This window comes from Dasypus novemcinctus, chromosome 26 (genome assembly GCF_030445035.2).
Source record: "Dasypus novemcinctus isolate mDasNov1 chromosome 26, mDasNov1.1.hap2, whole genome shotgun sequence".
Lineage (NCBI taxonomy): Eukaryota > Metazoa > Chordata > Mammalia > Cingulata > Dasypodidae > Dasypus > Dasypus novemcinctus.
Genome location: NC_080698.1, coordinates 23,586,913 through 23,606,116, shown reverse-complemented (window position 1 = coordinate 23,606,116; position 19,204 = coordinate 23,586,913). Strand labels below are relative to the sequence as shown.

The following is a 19,204-nucleotide window of genomic DNA, read 5'->3' as shown; positions in this document are numbered from 1 at the left end:
TGATAGAACCTTGCAAGTCATTACTCAAAATACAAACAAAAAATTTGCCCACTTTCTATATTCTGTATTTTCTATTTCATCTACTTCCACATATATATACCCAAAGAAGACTTTTTTTCATATATTTAGCTCTTACTTACTGCTAATAATGACATGTTTTCCGCAGTACACACTGGTACTTTGTAATAAGGGCTACCACTTATTGTATATCGATTCCTGCTATTGCCTGTGCCATAAGCGCACTCTTTATTTCATCCTTGCAATGCCCCTGGGGTAGAGGAGCCACTACTGAACATTTACAGAGTACCTAGAGGTCAGGTAACTTGCCTAACATCACAGAGGAAATGGCAGAACTGGAAACTGGAAGACAATATTTTTACTTTTACCTCCTCTTTCATTAGCCCAGGATGAGCCTCTCTTTTATGTCCATTTCTGCATAAATACGTTAATATATTTTTATTTCAAGAAATTTAGGAGTGTCCAGGACAGCCAGATGATCTACGGAGCAAAAAGCTGACATTTCGGCTTCAGCAGCAGCACAGTGCTAGTGAGCTTACCGCCCAGTCAGCCTTTGCTGTGGGCTCAGCCTTGGTCCAGCCCCCATCTTCTCTTGCCTGCACCACTACAACTGTCTCCTCTCTGATCTCGTTGCCTTCTTTCTTTCCCCTTCAATCTACAGTGAATTCTTCACCCAGGATCCAGTGTGATCATCTTAAAATAGAAATATAATTGTGTCACTCCTTTGTTTAATACCTTTCCATAGGGAAACGGACTTTGACCCAGTGGTTAGGGCGTCTGTCTACCATATGGGGGGTCCGCGGTTCAAACCCCGGGCCTCCTTGACCCGTGTGGAGCTGGCCATGCGCAGCGCTGATGCGCGCAGGGAGTGCCGTGCCACGCAGGGGTGTCCCCCGCGTGGGGGAGCCCCACGCGCAAGGAGTGCGCCCGTGAGGAAAGCTGCCCAGCGTGAAAAGAAAGAGCAGCCTGCCCAGGAATGGCGCCGCCCACACTTCCCGTGCCGCTGACGACAACAGAAGCAGACAAAGAAACAAGACGCAGCAAATAGACACCAAGAACAGACAACCAGGGGAAGGGGGGAAATAAATAAATAAATAAATCTTTAAAAAAAAAAAAAAAACCTTTCCATAATTTCCCATTCATATTTAGAATGAGTGTAGTAATGATCTGATTTACCCATCTAACAGACCACTCTGGCTGCTGCTGTATGACAGAAAGAGAAAGCAGAGATGCCAGTTAGGAGGCTATTGCAATGGCCCAGGTCAGCAATGACAGTGGCTTGCCTGGGGAGTAGTGGTGGGGCTGAAAAGAGATGGGATATGGAAGGAGAACTCAAAGAACTTGGGATGGAGTGCAGGTTTTTGTACAATATTTTAAGATCTCATCAGAAATCCTTCTAAATATCACTCTGATTTCTCAAGGGCAAGGCATTCAAAACCAGTTGCCATGTAACAAATTTCTGTTGACCCTCTATCATATATCAGGAATTCTGCTAGGAATTTAGAAAGGAGGAAAACAAGTTTCTTTCTTGGCCCGGGAAGCTCACAGTCCAATGGAATGATAAATACGAAAATAATAGATTATATCAGTGTGATAACTATAACAGCAGAATTATCTACAAGGCCCGGGAGGTGAAGACATCAAGGCTAGGATTTAAACTTAAGAAGAACATGAGTTCTAACACAGGAGAAGGCATTCCAGGTAGCATAATGGGCAAAGTTATGGAGGCGTGAAACTTTATGGTGTTGTCAGGAATTACAGATAATATAATAAAGTCTAGAGAGATGAGCAGGACCAGATAATGAAGAACTTTTTAGGCCAGATCAAGATGCTAGACTTTTTCCCATAAACTAAGGTTTTCCAAAGTATATTCAAGCCACTCATGATGCTATGTACAAGATCATTTTAGTAATACAGACAAGCCTGAACTAGTTAAATAGTAATACATTTATAATGGTTTTACCTAATGTATAATAAGTATATCAAGCCTATGATATAATTTCCTTTCAAAATAAATGTATTTATTTTAAGTGAGTCAATTTAAAGAAAAATATCAAGTGAATCATAGTACAAGTGGATAGATATGGGACAAATCATGAAAATGGAAAGCAAATGGCCAAAATTGGAGATACCCATCAGATGAACAAGGAGACCCTTAAAAGGGGTTTCAATAGGGAAAAGACACAAAAGGACTTGCAGCTTATAGGATCATTCTCATGGCCAGAAAGAGAAAGAAAATTACTCTTACATCCTTGAAACCAGTGAAGAGGCCACACTATATTTGTGCATGGAATCAAAAGTATAAGCTGGAACTAAAGTAGTGGAGGTGTGAACAGGAAAAACTAAGAAGATTGAAGAAACTTCCAGGAGGTGGATATCAACTACACTTGACCATGAAGCTAAGGATGAGGAAATAAGGACCCAGGACAACTTCCAAGTTTCTGGCTGAATAGATTGTTGCCACGGGCTGCTCCTAAGAGCCCCTTAGATTTGTAGAACAATATAAGTTTTAACTAGTTGCATTCTTATGTTGCCAAGCAAAAATTCTCTCAGGAAGCAGCTGTGGCTCAAGCAGTTGAGCTCCCGCTTACCATACAGAGGACTGGGGTTCAATCCCTGGGACCTCCTGGTAAAAAAAGAAAAAAGGTATACCAGATCTGTACAAAGGCCCTGCATGGCAAAGCAATGTACCAAAAAGATGACGCAACAGATGGGGGGAGAAAGTTCTCTCTGATTCTAGGTGAAGCAAGGAGTTGAGAGTTATCCGGTTTGTTTCTGATATCAGGTAAAGTCAGTTTTGGAACCTGAATATTTGAATGTATTTGAGGAATTTAGAATAACTAGATCTCTCCTTTACTTGGTCCAGTAGAGCCTGAACCACCAGCTTCACTTCCTTGATCAATGCCAGGACAGCATCTAACAATCTGCAAGGCCAATGGGATGATTCATGAATTAATTACTACTAAATATCGGTCTTAAAATCTCCAGAGAGCATGAGCTGTGCCTCTGTAGTTCTTAATCCTCACTTTTCTATTTAAAACTCTTCTGTATAAAGATTGATTTCCATCAACAGAAGAGCATTTGGAGAAGGGGGTGGATTGGGAGGACTTCCTATGTTGACTTGACACTCTCTTCCCTGCAGAATACCTGTATTTGCCAGAATTATAGCGAAAGGAAATGAGTGGAGGCTTTCCTGAATGAAACTTGACAAGAGGTGAAAGAGCTGGAGTTGTGAGATTTAGCACTCTTTTTTTCTCTCTTGTGCAACACCTCTCAGGAGTTTCCCTACCTAAAAGACTTTTAGCATATTATTGAAGTTAATTCCCAATGTAGCATTTTCCAAGGTGCTTTCTAGAATCAGTGAAGGAATCTGAGTTAAGCTTGATAAGACACTATTCCTTCTGTAAGTTGAAGCAAGCCATACCTGCTATTCCTTGTCTTCAGGCACACAGCTCCAAAATCTGCAGGTTTTGAGCCATGTGTATTTCCTTGTTTATCAGTTCCAAGCTTCATGGTAAAGCATTTTAAACAATGCACTCCCCCAAGCATTAATGCAGCTCTTGTCTTTTTCTTTTCCCTTAGGTATTTATGGGCCATCGGTAAAAATGTCTGGAAGAGATGGAAGAAAAGATTTTTCGTATTGGTGCAGGTAACTCTTCAACTCTCACATCACTCTTAAGAGCCATAAGAATTAAAGATTTTAGTGGATTAATTAATGTTTTTAGTTGACATATACTTACATAAAATGCACAAAGTTTAAGCATTTAGCTCAGTGAAAGTTTACAGATTGCATATCTGTGTACCCACTATTCAGAGGAAGATATAAAACATTTCCAGTACCCTAGAGGGCTCCCTTGTGCTTCTTTCCCTTTTTAAAAATCACTTTAAAATTTAAAAACGAATGCATGCTCATTGTTTTTTTAAGTCTAATAATGCAGATATATATAAGTAGGGGAGTAGGCCTCACCCTGCCCAATCCCCTCTCCAGGGATGGAGTAGCCCAGAGACCGAGTAAGCCTGTGCCTGATTAGGGCAGTAGGGATGTTACCATTATTATACAAATACTTGGTACTTTTAATAACTGAAATAGCTATTATGAGAAAAACCAGAGACTGGACTTTTTCCATCAATCTTATTGTTTAGTATGTTGATTGTGGAGAAGCACTCCTCTCTTCTTGGTGTCCAGGATTCCCAAAGGTCTTAAGTGCACTACCAAAACTATGTTAACAATCTAAGATGTATCTTTCCAGATGGACTTTATTTATTTTAACCAAAGCTAAACAACTCTTCATGCTGTCTGACAATTTGTTTTTTCACACATTATTGTAGACATTTTTCCATGTTCACAATATACTCTGGCTCTGATACCTGCAGTCTTGCTTTTTGATGGACGTCTGCACTGCCTCTAGTTTGGGCTGTGCTGCAAAGAACGTCTGTGTGTATATATTGATATCAATGATACATTAATATCTTTGCTCCCTTGCATGTTTCTCTAAGAAAAGAGTTCCCAGAAATACAATACATTTCCTTGAAAAGCCTTTTCTTTTTGATTGATTGTTGGTTGGTTGGTTGGTTGGTTGGTTGGTTGGTTGGTTGCATCAGGATTTTTTATTTTACAAAGGAATTTGCCACTGCCTCCTTTTAATTTGCAGGCTCCACCAGATCACTTAAACTATAATTCAATTTGAAAAAATTTAATTTATGCTATACTCTGAAAGACATCACGAAGTGAGTCAACTTGTAATTTAGTGACTAAAAGTGGTTTTGGGGTTGCTCTGTTAACTATGAGCATTGGCTAGTATTTAGATCACTACCAATTCTGAAATTTTGCTATAAAGCAACTCTTGCTTAGGTCTAAATGACTTTGAAAATGCCACTAGCTCTCAGCATCTAAGACTAGCTTCTGCAAATCTATTCAAGTCTCTGCTATGCCACTAAATGCATCTCTGCATGGTAATAAGTGAGAGGTAATCTTTGCTTTCATTATTATTACGAGGTACAACAAACATTAAGAGTAAGTTAGCCAGAAGGAAAACTTTGGAATGATACCCATTCCCTAATATAATCCAAGACTAAGAAGTGGAAGACATTTCCTCTTAGATCCATTTCCTCAGACTATCAATTGACCAGTATTTATTGAGCACTGACTTTGTGTAGATTGTATTAATTGGACATAGACAACTAAGAGTCTATTCTCACCTCCAGAAAGTCATCAGTTAGAGTTCTTTAAATGCAAATAGCAGAAACAGACTCCAACTAATTTTGGTAAAGACACAGATGTATTGGAAGGCTCTAGACGTAGTTTGTAGACTTGTTGAAAAGGCCAAATGACCCGTCCTTGTAAGACAGTACCCAGAGTAGTTCTGGAAAACCAGTTGGAAAACCAGTAGTTCTGGAAAACCAGGTGGCCAGTGTCTTCCATGTGGTTTTAGGACTAAATTGTCTCTGGTCCTTTCCTATTCTGATATCACTCCCTCGAGGGCTAAACTTCGGATTGGACCAGCTGGAGTCACATGCCCAACGTTTAGCAGGGGCAGGGCATGGCATTTTGATGGCAATCCCACTGAGCTGTCTCCAGTGTGAAATCAGGATGGCATTACCAGCAGGAAGAAGGGAACCCAGCAGGCAAAAACAGCTGATGTCCATTCTAAAAAAGAGTGCTATATAATGGAGAAACAAGAAGCGTAAAAGGAGGCAGTGCTGAGTTATGAATGGCTCTCCCTGCTCAGTGTACCTGTATAGCATCTTCTCTTACAATCACTTGAATGCCTGCCTACCTCCCCTAGGAGCCTGGGAACTGTTTCAGGGCCACTTCTTATTTCTGATCCATCTTTGTATTACTCCTTTACCCACACACACACACACACACACACACACGTACATCTCCCTAGCCCAGTGTCTGGGATGATGGCATTCAGGAAGTGTTTGGTGGAAGAAAGAAGCAAAAAGAAGAGAAAAAAGAAGAGTATAGGCATTGCCTTGGCAGTTCTGAGAAAGAAAACTGTGGGGTGTGGAGAGTAGCCAGTGACACCTTCTCCCCGGAAATGGGACAAGCAGTCCTCTTGCCATGAAGGGGTGTCTCCCCTTGCATTTAGCCCTTTGTTGCTCCACTGGACACACAACTCCTCTCTGAGAATCTTTGCAATGATAGAGTACTTAGGAGACATAGCTGACCTGTTACTTTTGAAGAGCTCTGTTGGCAAGGGGCTGCATTAGGAAAACACAAGAGGAAATTGGCTGAAAATAGCAGTGGAGTCATATCTACCCACTATATACTGGACCAAAAAGAGATGATTTTTTTCAGGCAGTACAACTGGATCACAGATGTTTTAGGGCTTTTGCACTGAGGCTTCTACAATAGAAGATGGGGATTACACAGGAGCAAAAAGCAAGCTCTGTGCTCAATTCTGAAAATCATAAAAGAGCACAGTCCATCCAAAGCTCAGCATCTTTCCTGGAAGAGCAGGAAAAAAGAATTGCAGGATCTCATGAGATTTTTCAGCCGTCTGTCAGCTTTAGTGTACCCAGGATTCTCGTTAGCATTAAAGAGCATTGAGGGACCTTGGGTAAGTCAGTCCCCTAAATTAGACCTTCTGTTTCAACCTAAATCACATTCCTCCCTTAACAATCTCTGTGGCTTCCAGATGTGCAGGAACAGCCCCACCACCCCAGAGGTACTGGGTGGGCCAGGATCTTCCATTCCCATTCTTGTTCTCTTCACAACAGTAACATGTTTTCCTCCTCTGCTGTTTAAGTGAGTACCTTTAGAGGCACTTGATCAAAATGATGAAGAAAACCTCACCCCTTATGAAAGATCCCCAACATCAACATAGTCACAGGAGAAAGGTTCAAGGTCACCAATCCTGGCCCCAATTCAGGGGAAGCAAAAACATCCCAAGTTGCCTTAATAGAAAGAGGATGTCCCACCAGTGCCAAGCAGTGCCCAAGAGCTACATACAATGTTGAAGTCAGGCATACATACTAATGATTTTCTGTTTCTCAAAATGCAAAAATGAAAACAGGAGAACTGCTCTGGTTAAATTTGGAGTGGAGGGGAGGGAGCAGCGGGAAGGGGCCGATCCTCCTAAGCCTCTCTCCCACCTCCCCAAGCAGCCTCAGAGGGACCTCTGTGGAGAAGAGTGTGAAAAACCACAAACTAGAAAGTATATCTGAGTGACTCACTGATTTTTTTTCCCTTGCCATTCAGATGTTAGGTCTCTTCTGGAGTGTATTTTATAGAGAGGTGGCAACACATAATTTCCAACACAATAATGAATTCCATTAGATTTAATACAAGGAAATTTATTTGAAAAAACTAAGAAGAGAATACATCTAACACCAGTCGTCCCAAAATGCTCTCCCCTCCCTTTCTCTCTCTTCTCCCTCTCTCTCTTCCCTCCTCCACCCACCACATGCACATATGCACACTCACACAGAGTCTACTTTTTTGTCTGGAATGCAGACCTATTAAGATTCTGCCTAAGCGAGATTTCCTTTTAGTGCCACTACTTTGGGGAACCAAAAGACAGATTGTAAATGGACTTCCTACTAGCCAGGGACAAAGGACATCCTCCAAGGGGTGTGCAACCAAAGCAGCAATTCCCACTTTTAAGGATCAGGGCTAAAATTATTATGCACATGGTTGGAGTCTGCCCACCACCTGCAAAGGGAATGAAGCAGTTGCAGGATGGTGTTTCTGTGCCAGAGACTTAAGAGTTCCTAGTTCTCCAAGTGTGGGCCTGGACCTCCTGCATCTGGTATTGTTTAAGATGAATATTCCAAGCTCCCACCCAGAAGATTCTGATGCAGCACTTCTGGGATGGGGCCCAGGAATCTGTAGGTTTAACAAGCACCCAAAGATATACTGATGCTGGTGGTCCAGAGGGTACCCTTGCAGAATATTGCAGGCCATTTGTCCCTTTTAAAGTGAAGGTTCCCCTTCCCTTCAGGTGAGACCTTCTGGGAATCTCTGTTATCCTACAGAGCCAAGAACCAGAGAAGCTAGATGGATGATTGCATTTCAAATGGCATGACAGATTCCTCAGATGTGTTCCTTGAAATTCCAGTGCATGCCTTATGAACATGTCTGTAGACCTGAGCCCAGGGATGAAAGTGGAAGAGGGTCCTCAGTCCCCAGTTTGAGAATGGAGCCATGGTAAAGGCCAAGTACATTGATTACCACCGTTAGTAACTCTAATGTGGCCCAGCCAGTGCTAATGACAAAGCTGCCAGTTCCGCAGAGCTGCGCTTGACAGCCTCAATTCCCACCCCCAGCCCAGCTGTAGGAGGGGGGGAGTGAAAGCGGGCCCACTCATCACCCATACCAGGCTAGAAAAATCTCACCTCAATCTTTAGTTTTGTTAGAGAAGTTGTAGGTTTATGGAAAAATCATGCAAAAAGTACAGAGTTGCCATATGCTACCTCCCGCCCCACCCCCATTATTAAAACCCTGCATTAGTGTGGTGTGTTTGTTAGTCAATGGAAAAATAGTATAATAGTTGTGCTATTAATTACAGTCTATGGTTTACACTCTAGGGTTCACCGTTTGTGTCATACGATCCTCTGGGGTTTTTTATAAAAATTTTTATTCTAGTAACATATATACAACCTAAAATTCACCCTTTTAGCCACATTTAGCTTTTTAAAAAATTATTATTATTTTAAAAGTATTTTCCTTCCATGACCAAAAGATTACTAGTGAAAATCTCTTTCTGATTTGTCTTCAGTCAGAGTATTTCTGAGGAATTTTTTCCCCATTTTAGCACCATATAAGTGATAATACTCTGTGGTCCCTCTAAAATGCCAGGAATCCCTTCTATTTATATGCCCACATAGAGCTTACAAATGAGCATCAAGTTGGTCTTCACAATCTTTCTGAACCACAGTGAGGACAAGTTTTAGTCCCATTTTACATGAGAAGAAACAGGCTCTGAGAGACGGACTTATCTAAGATCACGTGGCTTATAAGCAACCAACGTGAAATTTCCACAGTCTTCTGACCCCAAGCACTTAGATGTGGTCCAAAGAGATGTGTGCATGTAGAATGTTCTAGAACTCAAGTACCTTGCATCTAATGGAGCCAATGTGGTGCCTAACTCCATTTCCTCGGTTTCTGATTCCCTACAGAGAATATAATGATTAAAAACTCTGACTGTTCCAGTTTTCAGAAAAATCACTGTATCTGAATGAGATAAGATATTGTTGGATTATATAAAATGCCTTGAAATACAGCAGTAGTCACCTGGGAATACAATATTAATTAAGTTAACTAAGAAATGTAAGTAGTTGAGTGACTTCTAACTCTGAATGAATGTTCATTTTCCCCACTCAACTTCATAATTGCCCTAAAGGGTATTTATAGTTATATTCTGGTTACAAAGGACCAAAGTCAACCCAAACTAATTTAAGTATTAAAGGGGGTTAATGAAATCATTCTGAAATGAACTGAGCTGATGACAGACCATTTTGTTATAGAGAGGAAGGCTTCCCACCATTTGCTGTCCAGTGATACACTTAAATAAGTCAATACTTAGATCTACTCTAGGGCAGATGCTAATTGTAAGGCATTAAGTGAGCAAATACTGTGCTGAGCTACTGCAGAAGTCCCATTAAAGGAAAAAGTCTTTGTGATTTTAAAAGCTAAATCAAGTGCTCTCCTAGTTCTATCCTCTAATGTCATTGGAACCATACTGGGAGTATCAGTAAGGATTTTTATAGCGCTTGTAATCTCTCCAATCTCCAGGCTATAATTAGAAATAAATAAAAACAAGAAACTACAGACATTAAATGCCTGCCTTGCTACCTGGAGGACTACATGTACACATCTTTAATATGCTTTGCATGTTCTTAATATTTGAAAGGAATTTTTTTAATTTGTGCATTTTACATTTTTTCAATCTTATTTTACAAATTCTTTTTCTGTGAATGATCGGTTTTATGTAGATAGAGAACCTTAAGGCACTTTGCCACTAAGTAGTGAAATGCAAGGCAGGGGATTTAGAAAGGACTTATCTCCAAACCAAAACATAAGCTCCTGTCTAATTTGTCCAGTAGTCACAGTCAAAGACTTTGTACTGTTACCAAAATTACCAAGTAATTTTAGTAAAACTGAATTTGAACCAAAAAAGGGGTAGGCTGTTCTTTTATTGGATAGCTAATTAAATTAGTAATTAATTGAAGAATCTTCTAGTATGTCTGGGTCCAGGGCTCAGGCAATGCCTTGAGAACTCAGTCTCCCTATGTAAAATCTTTGAGCTGGCTTCACCCTCAGACAGGCTCTCTCCACAAGGTGGACTCTAGAAAGTCAGGGCTCACAACAGCTTAGCACCCAGAGAAAAGAAAGCTGCTTCCTCACAACAGCTTTAGCAGAGGCCCGGGTTCTGCTTCCATTGGCCTGATCTGGTACCATGCCAATGACCTTGCACCATTCACTTGCAGCCAAGAAGGTGTGAGGCTGCTTGGCCAGGCCCAGGTCTCTGTTCCACCCACCCCACCTCCAGCTGGAGGTACAGTTTATCCCTGCACAAACCACATAAGCTGCAAGTAGGCGAGAGTTTGGTTCCCCAAGGAAAATCAGTGTTCAGTTGCCTGAGGAACATGAATACTCTGAATGCAAATCTAAGAAATGTCCCACAGATATTATCATTATCCCCATTTAAAAATAATAAAATTGTGTCCCAGAGAAGTTAACTGAGTTGCCCAGGGGATAGAGAGCTAGACAGTAATGTATCTGTTGAGCTCCCAAACCTAAGTATTTGTTGAATGAATGAATAAATGAATGAATCTGCCCTGAATAAAGAATTCTCTCCTAAAACTGTATATATGTGAACCTCAGACAAGGACCAGGGTTCAGGAAGAATAACAGCTGAGTCATTCTCAGGGACTAATGGTAAAGATAAGGGGAGGAAATTTAGACAAAATATATTCTATTTTTAGCTGCAAGTCTGGGAGTTTCACTCCTCCATGGGTAAGGGGATGGAAAGATGGGTAGAGTCAGGGACAACTGGACTCCAGTTGCTAGATATACTTGAACACAGGTGCAACCTGCCTTGGTTCTGGACAGTTCCTATATGTTAAGACAGTGGTTCTCAAACTTTGCTGAGAAGATTATGGAAAATGTAGATTCCTGAGCACCCTGACATGAGATTCTGATGCAGTTAGCCTGACTCAAAGAATCTGCATATTTAAAACCCAAACCATCCTCCTTTCTAATGCAGGTAGTCCTACATTGGACTCTCAAAGAGTCTACTCTTTGAGAAACATTTCAAACCTTGTCGTAGTTTTTAAAAGTTAAAAGAAATGAGTTCAAGGATTCTTTATCGATTCTCAGTCTTAGAATTCAAAAGGGCACGTATGGATCTGAGGCCCAGTCACCTTTAAAACAAAACTTTGAAGACTGTATCCTTAGAAGTCCCAACCGCCCATCCCAGGATTCCATCGGACAGTACATAGCAGATGAAAATCCCAGTGGTTTAAAAAATGTGGTCCGTTAAGCACTTCTCTCCAAAGTGCGCAAGCCGATTATCTGCTGGGCATTTGGGATTACTGTTTTCTATTGTTCTAGTTCAACCTTTTTCTGGCAGGGATGGCTGATTTTCTGACTTCTAACTTGGATTGTAGGCTCTGACATGCCATTATGATAATAGAGCTCACTCTCTCATTAATTTTTATTCAAAAAAACAGTTTAAAGAGAATTCTACAGTGACAGAGAAATATGCCTTACATTGGGAATAGCTTTCACTTACTGAGGTTTTTAAAAAACAGTTCTAAAATATGTTTTAAAAGTTTTTTTAAAAAATCAAAAAGTTCCCATGTCTTTCCTATCCCCCCACCATTTAAGCACTCCAGAAACTGAGGTTCCCCAAATAACTTGCAATAATTAGAATAATTCAAGAGAGAAATGATTTCTCCTCATCTCTTTTATTTCCTAAAGTAAGTTGCTAAACACTACGTTATAATACTCCTAATAAACCTAACAAGTGTATTTTAGCCCAGTTTGTCAGAAATTATTTCAGCGGTACAACCAGAAGAGGGCAGCAGCACACAGAGCTCCAGCTGGCAAGCAACTAAACTAGAAAAATCAAAAGTCCAAACTGTATAGTAATAGTAAATGCCTGAATCTTGAAATAACATCTTTGTGTTGTGATATTTACTGATCTCGAGTGAGTTTTGGCGACTTTTTGTTCGGTTTGTCACTTGAACAATGTTGTCCCTCGTGCTACAGAGAAAGGTAAAAGCACATAAGCCATTCCAGCTGTATTTGCAATCGGTATCACGCTGGGAGTCGTGGGGCATCCTTCATCCGTAGGACTGCCAGCAGGTTGGAAAGGGCAGGCCTGTGCTTGGAGTGACATAAATTTGGGGTGGGAAAAACCTCTGTATTGGATCATGCATACTCTATTTTCTGGAACCACTCAGACTCAATTAATAAATGCCATTAGATGGTAGGTTCTGCTTATGGGGATGGGCCCACAACCAGAATGTATGACTCCCTAGCCCTGCCTTCAAAAGATTTATAATCTAGTAGGCAAAATGCCTGAAACAATACTCAGCTACTCTGTTAGATTGTTAGCAATTGCATATATCGAGTGTTTACAATGTGAATGGCACACACTGTGTGCAAAGCTCTTTATATGCTCAATTCACACTCTAGTAGCAAGAAAAGGAATGTATTTTTATCATCCTCGTTCTACAGATGAGGACTCTGAGGCTTAGAGAGGTGGCAGCTAAGCGAGGTTGGGAGAGGACCCCAGGCTTACCTGAGCCCCAACCTTGTACACTTAACCCTCCTTTGTAGGAGAAGAGGTTGGTGTTGGCTGTTCTTCTAACTACAAAGAAGTAAAGCATCCACTTACACATCCACTTATGCAAATCTTCTTCGTGATCCAGCCTTATGTCTCATCAAGGCCTTGTAATACAGGGAGCTGGTACTGCAAACCTTTCTTTTTAGGGGTCCTGAAAAGGCCCGTGTAATGGATCATGGTGATGTAGCACAATATTGCGACCAATTAATACCACTGAAGCGTACACTTAAAAAAATGATTGCAATGGGAAATTTCGCATTACTCATATGTCACCACAATATAATCGATTGATCGATTGATCGACTGACACAAAATACAAAAGCAAAAAGAAAGCCTGGTCAAGCGGTAAAGTTTTCATCAGGAACCGACAGATGGCAGCAGCAGCTAAACCAAGCATCAGAAACCGCCTCCTGGGCCCCCTCCCCTCCCCTCGGGCACCTTCAAGCCTCGGACCCTTGCTGCAGGGGATGTGTGCGGGGCTCAAGAGCGCCAATTTCTTATCTCCATTCAAAAGTAGGAAGATGCATCTCGCTATAGAAGAGACTTAAAAATGTCCCCAGTTGGGGTCTAAGTTCACTTGGGAAAATGTCCCTTTTAATAAAGGGAGCTAAGGGATGAGGGACATGGAACCCCGTTTGCCAAGACATTTGACATCCTTGGATGGCAAACATGCCCGCGAGCTGTTAGCCGGGAGCCGGGAGGATGCGCGCTCCCCCACGGGCCCCTTGCAGACGAGCCAGATGCCAAGTCTCCAGGCTGTTGTGGGTGCACTGCAGCGACGGGGTCCTGGAGGCGTGCCTGCAGCCACGGGCGCCCGCCCGGCCTCGGCGGTGGGTGCCGCGCCGCGCGTCAGGCAGATGGTACCCCAGGAGGTGAGGGCTGCCACTTAGGGCCCCGGTGACGACGCCCAGGCCATCACGGGCCGGGGATCGCCCTTCCATGACGGGCACCTCGCACTGGAGCGCTCATTGCTTGTGACAGGGTGTCACTCCTGCACTTGTCTGAGACGAAGGGAAGGCTTTTCACAGCAACCCGAAGCTCCCCTTTGGTGGGAGGAGGGAAGAGGGAAACAGAAACATGTGGAGAGACGCTGAGAAGTGGCTGTGAAAAATAAAAGGCTTAGAGAAACAGTCACCCTAACTACCTGAGGGTCCAGTTCCCAGCTTCGGGCAGGCCTACTTTGTCTCTACAAGACTCTGTGCGTCTCAGCCCGAGCCATCGTCCTATTAGTTAGCAATTATAAAATGGCTGGTGTGCAGCCTGTTTTGACTCCAAAAATGAAATTTCATATAGTTTAGATGAATTGTTAAGAATAATAACAATAATAGCTGCTTCCTAAATGCCAGGAACAAATGTTAAGCTCATTCCACTTCTGAACTCATTCATTCCTCACAATCAGGCAGTTAGTAGAGACTATGGTTATTCCCAGTCTACACATGAGGTAACAGAGGACCGGAGAGGTTAAGGCACGTGATCAAAGGCACACAGCCAGAGCTGGCAAAACTCAGTGTGAACCCAGCTGCCAAGTCCAGGGCCTCAGAGAAAAGAACACGATTAAATGGCAGGGTTTCATGGGGAAGATTTCCTGGGAGTTTCTAGAGAACCAACATCACAGACTTATGTTTTTCCCCCCCCAGGTCAGTCAGTACACATTTGCCATGTGCAGTTATCGGGAGAAAAAAGCGGAGCCACAGGAACTTCTGCAGCTGGATGGCTACACTGTGGACTATACCGACCCCCAGCCAGGTACCCGCCCCCCTCCTGGCCTTGAACCCACGAAATGCTCCACCTTCCCACATCAGTGGTCAACTAATATTTGCTGGGCACGCACCCTGGGGATTCGTGGGTGACAGTGACCGCCACGGTCCCTTTTGGTCTGGAGTTTCCATTCTGATCGATTAAAGGCCACCCAAATCAAAGTCTTTGGTTTGACTCAAGGGATCCTCTGGTTTAAAACCAGGGAAGAAAACATAATGTATTTTTCTTTTACATACCTGAGTTGGGGGATAAGCCAAAAGCCCACATCGTGTATGCTTTGCACCTTAGAATGCTGAAAAAGAAATCCCTGAGAAAGAACTCCTGTACCGACTCTGAGGGCTGAGTGTGTGTGTGTGTGAGGGTGTGCGTTTCACCGGTGATGTTTGGGCTTGGCAGATATTTCTGGGTCTGAGTGAGCCTGCCCTGCACATCGTCTCTCCTAATTATAGTTCAAGAGCTAATGATGTTAGCTAAGGGCACTTTTAAAGAAGGGCCTCCACAAATGTCTTTTTTTTTTTCAGAGAAGATACCAATCCACAAGCGCAGAGAGCCCAGACTTATGTAACTAAGACAGCCAAAAAATGGTAGTATTTCTTATCAATTCCACACTGCCGAAGTTCTACATCCTGCCCCCTCACACCTTTCCCTCCACCCATTTTATCTTTCTCTCAGAAAAATGAATAGAAATCAGTCTCAACCAACTTTCAAAATGGGGGGGGTGGGGAGTGTGAAATCATTTCAGCATATTAATGAACAACAAGCACCAACAGCCCTCTCCCAGAGAAGTTTATTTTTATGCCAAATCTGCACAAGGGAAGCATTTCCAACCATACTGCATTATTTGGCCCAAAACCTTTTTTTCTATTCCCATATTGCTCTTCCACATGCAACAAAATACACATAAAAGAAAAACAGAGTTTGCGAGAAGATGGGTGTCAACCTGGAAGGTGTGGCTGCAAAGGCCTCGGGTCCAGCCCACTCAGGAAAAGTAGCACCTTCAGAATCAACCCAGAGCGACGAGGGCTGGGCCCACCGCCTTGGACTTCCATATGTCCTTTGCCTCCTGCCAGAGTGTGATTCGGAGGTGACCACGTAAGGCGTGAATGTAAAACTCTGCCTGGAAATCTTCACAGTGAATAGACCCTAGGCATTTGAAGCAAACAATGTCAGGCAACATTTCATTGAAAAGTTGTGACTCCTGCAGAAAGCATCCAAGCCTCGGGACATTCTGTGATAGTTTCTGTTTTTCTCAAATCACCAGGTTTCCTTCAAAGAAATAGATTCAGTCTTTTCCTAACACCTCCATTTCCAGTGTAGATGTTAAAATAGGAGGCTAAAGGGCCAGTGGAAGAAGGAAAAACAAAACCATCTCGCGATGACTATTCCTTTGAAGCCAGTTCACAGCTCATTTTCCTCCACGTTTCGGTTTGGTCCCCACAACAATCCCACCAAGTAGATAGGACGAGGGTTCTTGTCTCATTTTTTAAATAGAGACCCTGAGATTCTCTGAGGTTAAAGGATTGCTCCGGACTATTTCGGGGCAGAAGTGGGGCTGTGGCTCTGTTCCTCATGACCCTTTGGCATCTGCAGTGAAACAGAGCGATAGCAAAGCTGTAGATGTCATTTCAGCCTAGAACAGCCCCGAGCTCACGTCCTGCGGTAGGACGGTCAAGAGAGGGCAGGGAGCTGTTCTAGCTACACACACACGTATTTTTAAAGCTTCTCTTCTGTCTTCTTTTCACATCGATCCCGTGGGATATCCTTTCTAAGTTTCTTTACCAAAGATGTAAATGGAAAGTTAATTGATTATGTTCTTGAGAATAATACGCTCCTTTTTCTCTCTGCCTTTCCATGTGCCAGGTCCTATTTATTCCAGAGTAGTGTTGGATTGAAAACGGAGATTTTAAATACTCCCAATTGTCATAAGAAAACTGTAACTCAGAATTTCTTAAAGGGTGCTCGTTAAAATTAGAAGTTCCTGCGCCTCTCTCCTAACCCGTGAACCAGAATGGGGGAGAGCAGGAGCTGCATATTTAAACAAGTGCTGGAGGGGATTCTTATGCACAGTAAAGTTTGCAAGCTGGAGATCTAAGGAGTGCATGTCTTAGGCATGTCCCGGGGGTTTGAGTAGACTCCTTAACTTCTCCTTGAGAAGTAAGTGTACAGATGGAGAAGGGACTCTGGGTCCATCTCTCTCCCTCCTGCTCTTGGCTTTATCTCAGTTGGCACTGGCACCAGCTGGTGGAGATGGTTATGGGGCAAGTACCTTGGTAGGCCTTTCCCCTCTACCACAAGAGGAAGGGGATCTGCTTCAGTGTCCTTCTCTTAGTAACAGCCTGGAATGTTGTGCTCTGTAAATTCTACCTGTTTAGGGTCCTTGACATATTCATTCGGGGAACTGTTAAGTCACCGTATGTGACTTTTACATACTGCCTACCCATTTGAAGCTAAAAGTAAAGATACTTCATTTTGCCTTTCCCTGGGTATGCTTCAGAAAGCATGCCACACTCTCAATTCCTGTTAGATCAAGAAATCATTACATCTTCAAATAAAGGGATATGCATTCAGAATAATTCAATGGCACACTTCATTGAACAACTGAAATAATCTTAGACAACTCTGTATAGACCTCTTTTAAACATGAATAAATGACATCGTGTGGGTGGTTGGAGCACCAATCCCTTCCTCGGGGAGCTGGCGAACATCCCCTGTCCTGGTCTGCCTCCGTCCTTTCCACAGCTCGTGACAGGTCAGTGCCTTGGGGACTGCGCTCCCGGCTCTCCAAAGAGTGCTCTTAGGCGCTCCAGCAGTGTCTCGCATCACCTGTTACAGAATCCCCGGGATGTGCTTTTGTGAGGGCTCAGCTGTCCTCCCGGCTCGTCGATGGTCACTTTGCTTTCTTTCCCTTTCCCTGAGTTTCCTTTCAACTGGGCCACTCTTCCCTCTCCTCATCCGTGTGGCTTTGGTGGCTCCTACGTTCTGCTCTCTCTGGTGCTGCCGTGGCTTCTGCTGCTCCAGGTGTTTCTCTTAGCCTGGCTCCTCCGAGAAGCAGGCGTCATTCTGTCGGTCTTAACTAGCCCTGGGAGAGTGGTTGCTGTGGGCCAGGCCCTCGTCTTGATGCCGGTAGCAGCAGCGCACACTGGTTACAAGTTCTGGAGGCAGATAGCCTGGGATGGAAGCTCAGTGCTATCACAGCCTTCTCTGTGCCTCAGTTTCCTCATCTATAAAATGAGAATCACAGGACTTACCCATAGGAGTATTAGGAGGATTCAATAAAAATCTAAAAACTGATCGACTTCTTTGTATCTCTACTTCTGAATAACTGCACAAGTAGAGAAAGCATCCGCCTTCCAGAGATGATTTTCTGACTGTAGCTCCAAGTACACAGTGTCCCCACCCCGAGCAGGCTGTGGTAATGGGAGATGTGAGTGGGAGGCAGTGGGGCAGAGAGAAATGTCCTCCCAGTGATGTCTATCCTGGCATCTAAAGGCAATCGCTAAGTAGACTATCCCAAAAGTTATCACAAGATACAGAAGGTCTATCGAACCACCCTGCCTTTTAGCTCGACGGTACTCAGTTTTCAGGGCTTAAAGCGTTCCTCAAAGTGCTTCTTCTTCTCTCCCCCACCAGAATTTTAATTCTTATCACACCATCCATTAGTTTCACTAGGTATTCCCAGATTGCTACCAAATTATATTTTGAAACGCTTTATAAGAAATTAGACAAAATATTCCCTCATAATCGTAACCACCAAAACACTTTTATTAAAGCTTTATCAATGTTGTACCATTAGACCCTCCCTATAAAGCAGTGCCTTTCCATCCTTCACAGTTCCTGGCAATTCCAAAGGCGAGACAACCAACACATACCCTCTCTTGCAGAACAGACACCTGAATTAAAATTATCAGCACAGTGGAGAAATCTTAATATCACCAGAAATCTTTTCCAGTGCCAAATGTCACACAGGCTAGTGACGGGGCATTGTTGGAAATCTGGGTGTGCTAATCACTCACTCATTTTCCACTCAAATTTTAACTAGTAACTGGGGAGGCAATGAGGAGTCTGGTCAAGACATGGGGATTTCTATCTGGCCGGAAAGTGCCCAGTAACTCTGAAGGACAGGCTTCTGGTACACTTCACTGGACCCTGCAATGTAGCTTCAGCCTGAACCCAAGGAGGAACGTCTACCTCCCTCTCTCTAACTCTTAACCTTGAGAATTGCCTGTGGAGACAGCTAGGTATTCAGAGCATCCATTCACTCGGCGTATATTTATTGGGCACCTACTCTGTGTTGTGCACTCTTCTAGGTACTAAGGATGCAGCATTGAACAAAACAGACACAGACTTCCTGTCCTTGTGAATTAAGTAAATTATTTAGTTTGTTAGGAGGTCATAAGAACTATGGAGAAAACTTAAGCAAGAGAAGAGGGATGGGTAACAAGGGGTGGAGGGCAGGGAAGGCCTCAACCAGAAGGTCCCTTTCATTTGAACCCAGACGTGCAGCAGGTGAGGGCTTGAATCACGCAGCCGTGTGGAGGAAGAGTGTTTGAGTGCGGGAGCAGCAAGTGCAAAAGGTCCTGAGGCGAGAATGTGCTTGGGTGTTCCAGGAACAGCAAGAGGCTGGC

General features: G+C 43.1%; 1 protein-coding gene across 9 annotated transcripts in view; it reads left to right on the top strand.

Moving 5' to 3' along the window:
• Positions 1-19,204, top strand: part of CADPS (calcium dependent secretion activator) — a 488,130-nt gene that overhangs the window by 316,377 nt on the left and 152,549 nt on the right. For all 9 annotated transcript variants that reach the window (XM_058288916.2, XM_058288912.2, XM_058288909.2 and 6 more), the window contains exons 9-10: positions 3,601-3,667; positions 14,459-14,567. In XM_058288916.2, the coding sequence (XP_058144899.1) occupies positions 3,601-3,667; positions 14,459-14,567 (176 nt within the window). The remainder of the gene's footprint in view (positions 1-3,600; positions 3,668-14,458; positions 14,568-19,204) is intronic.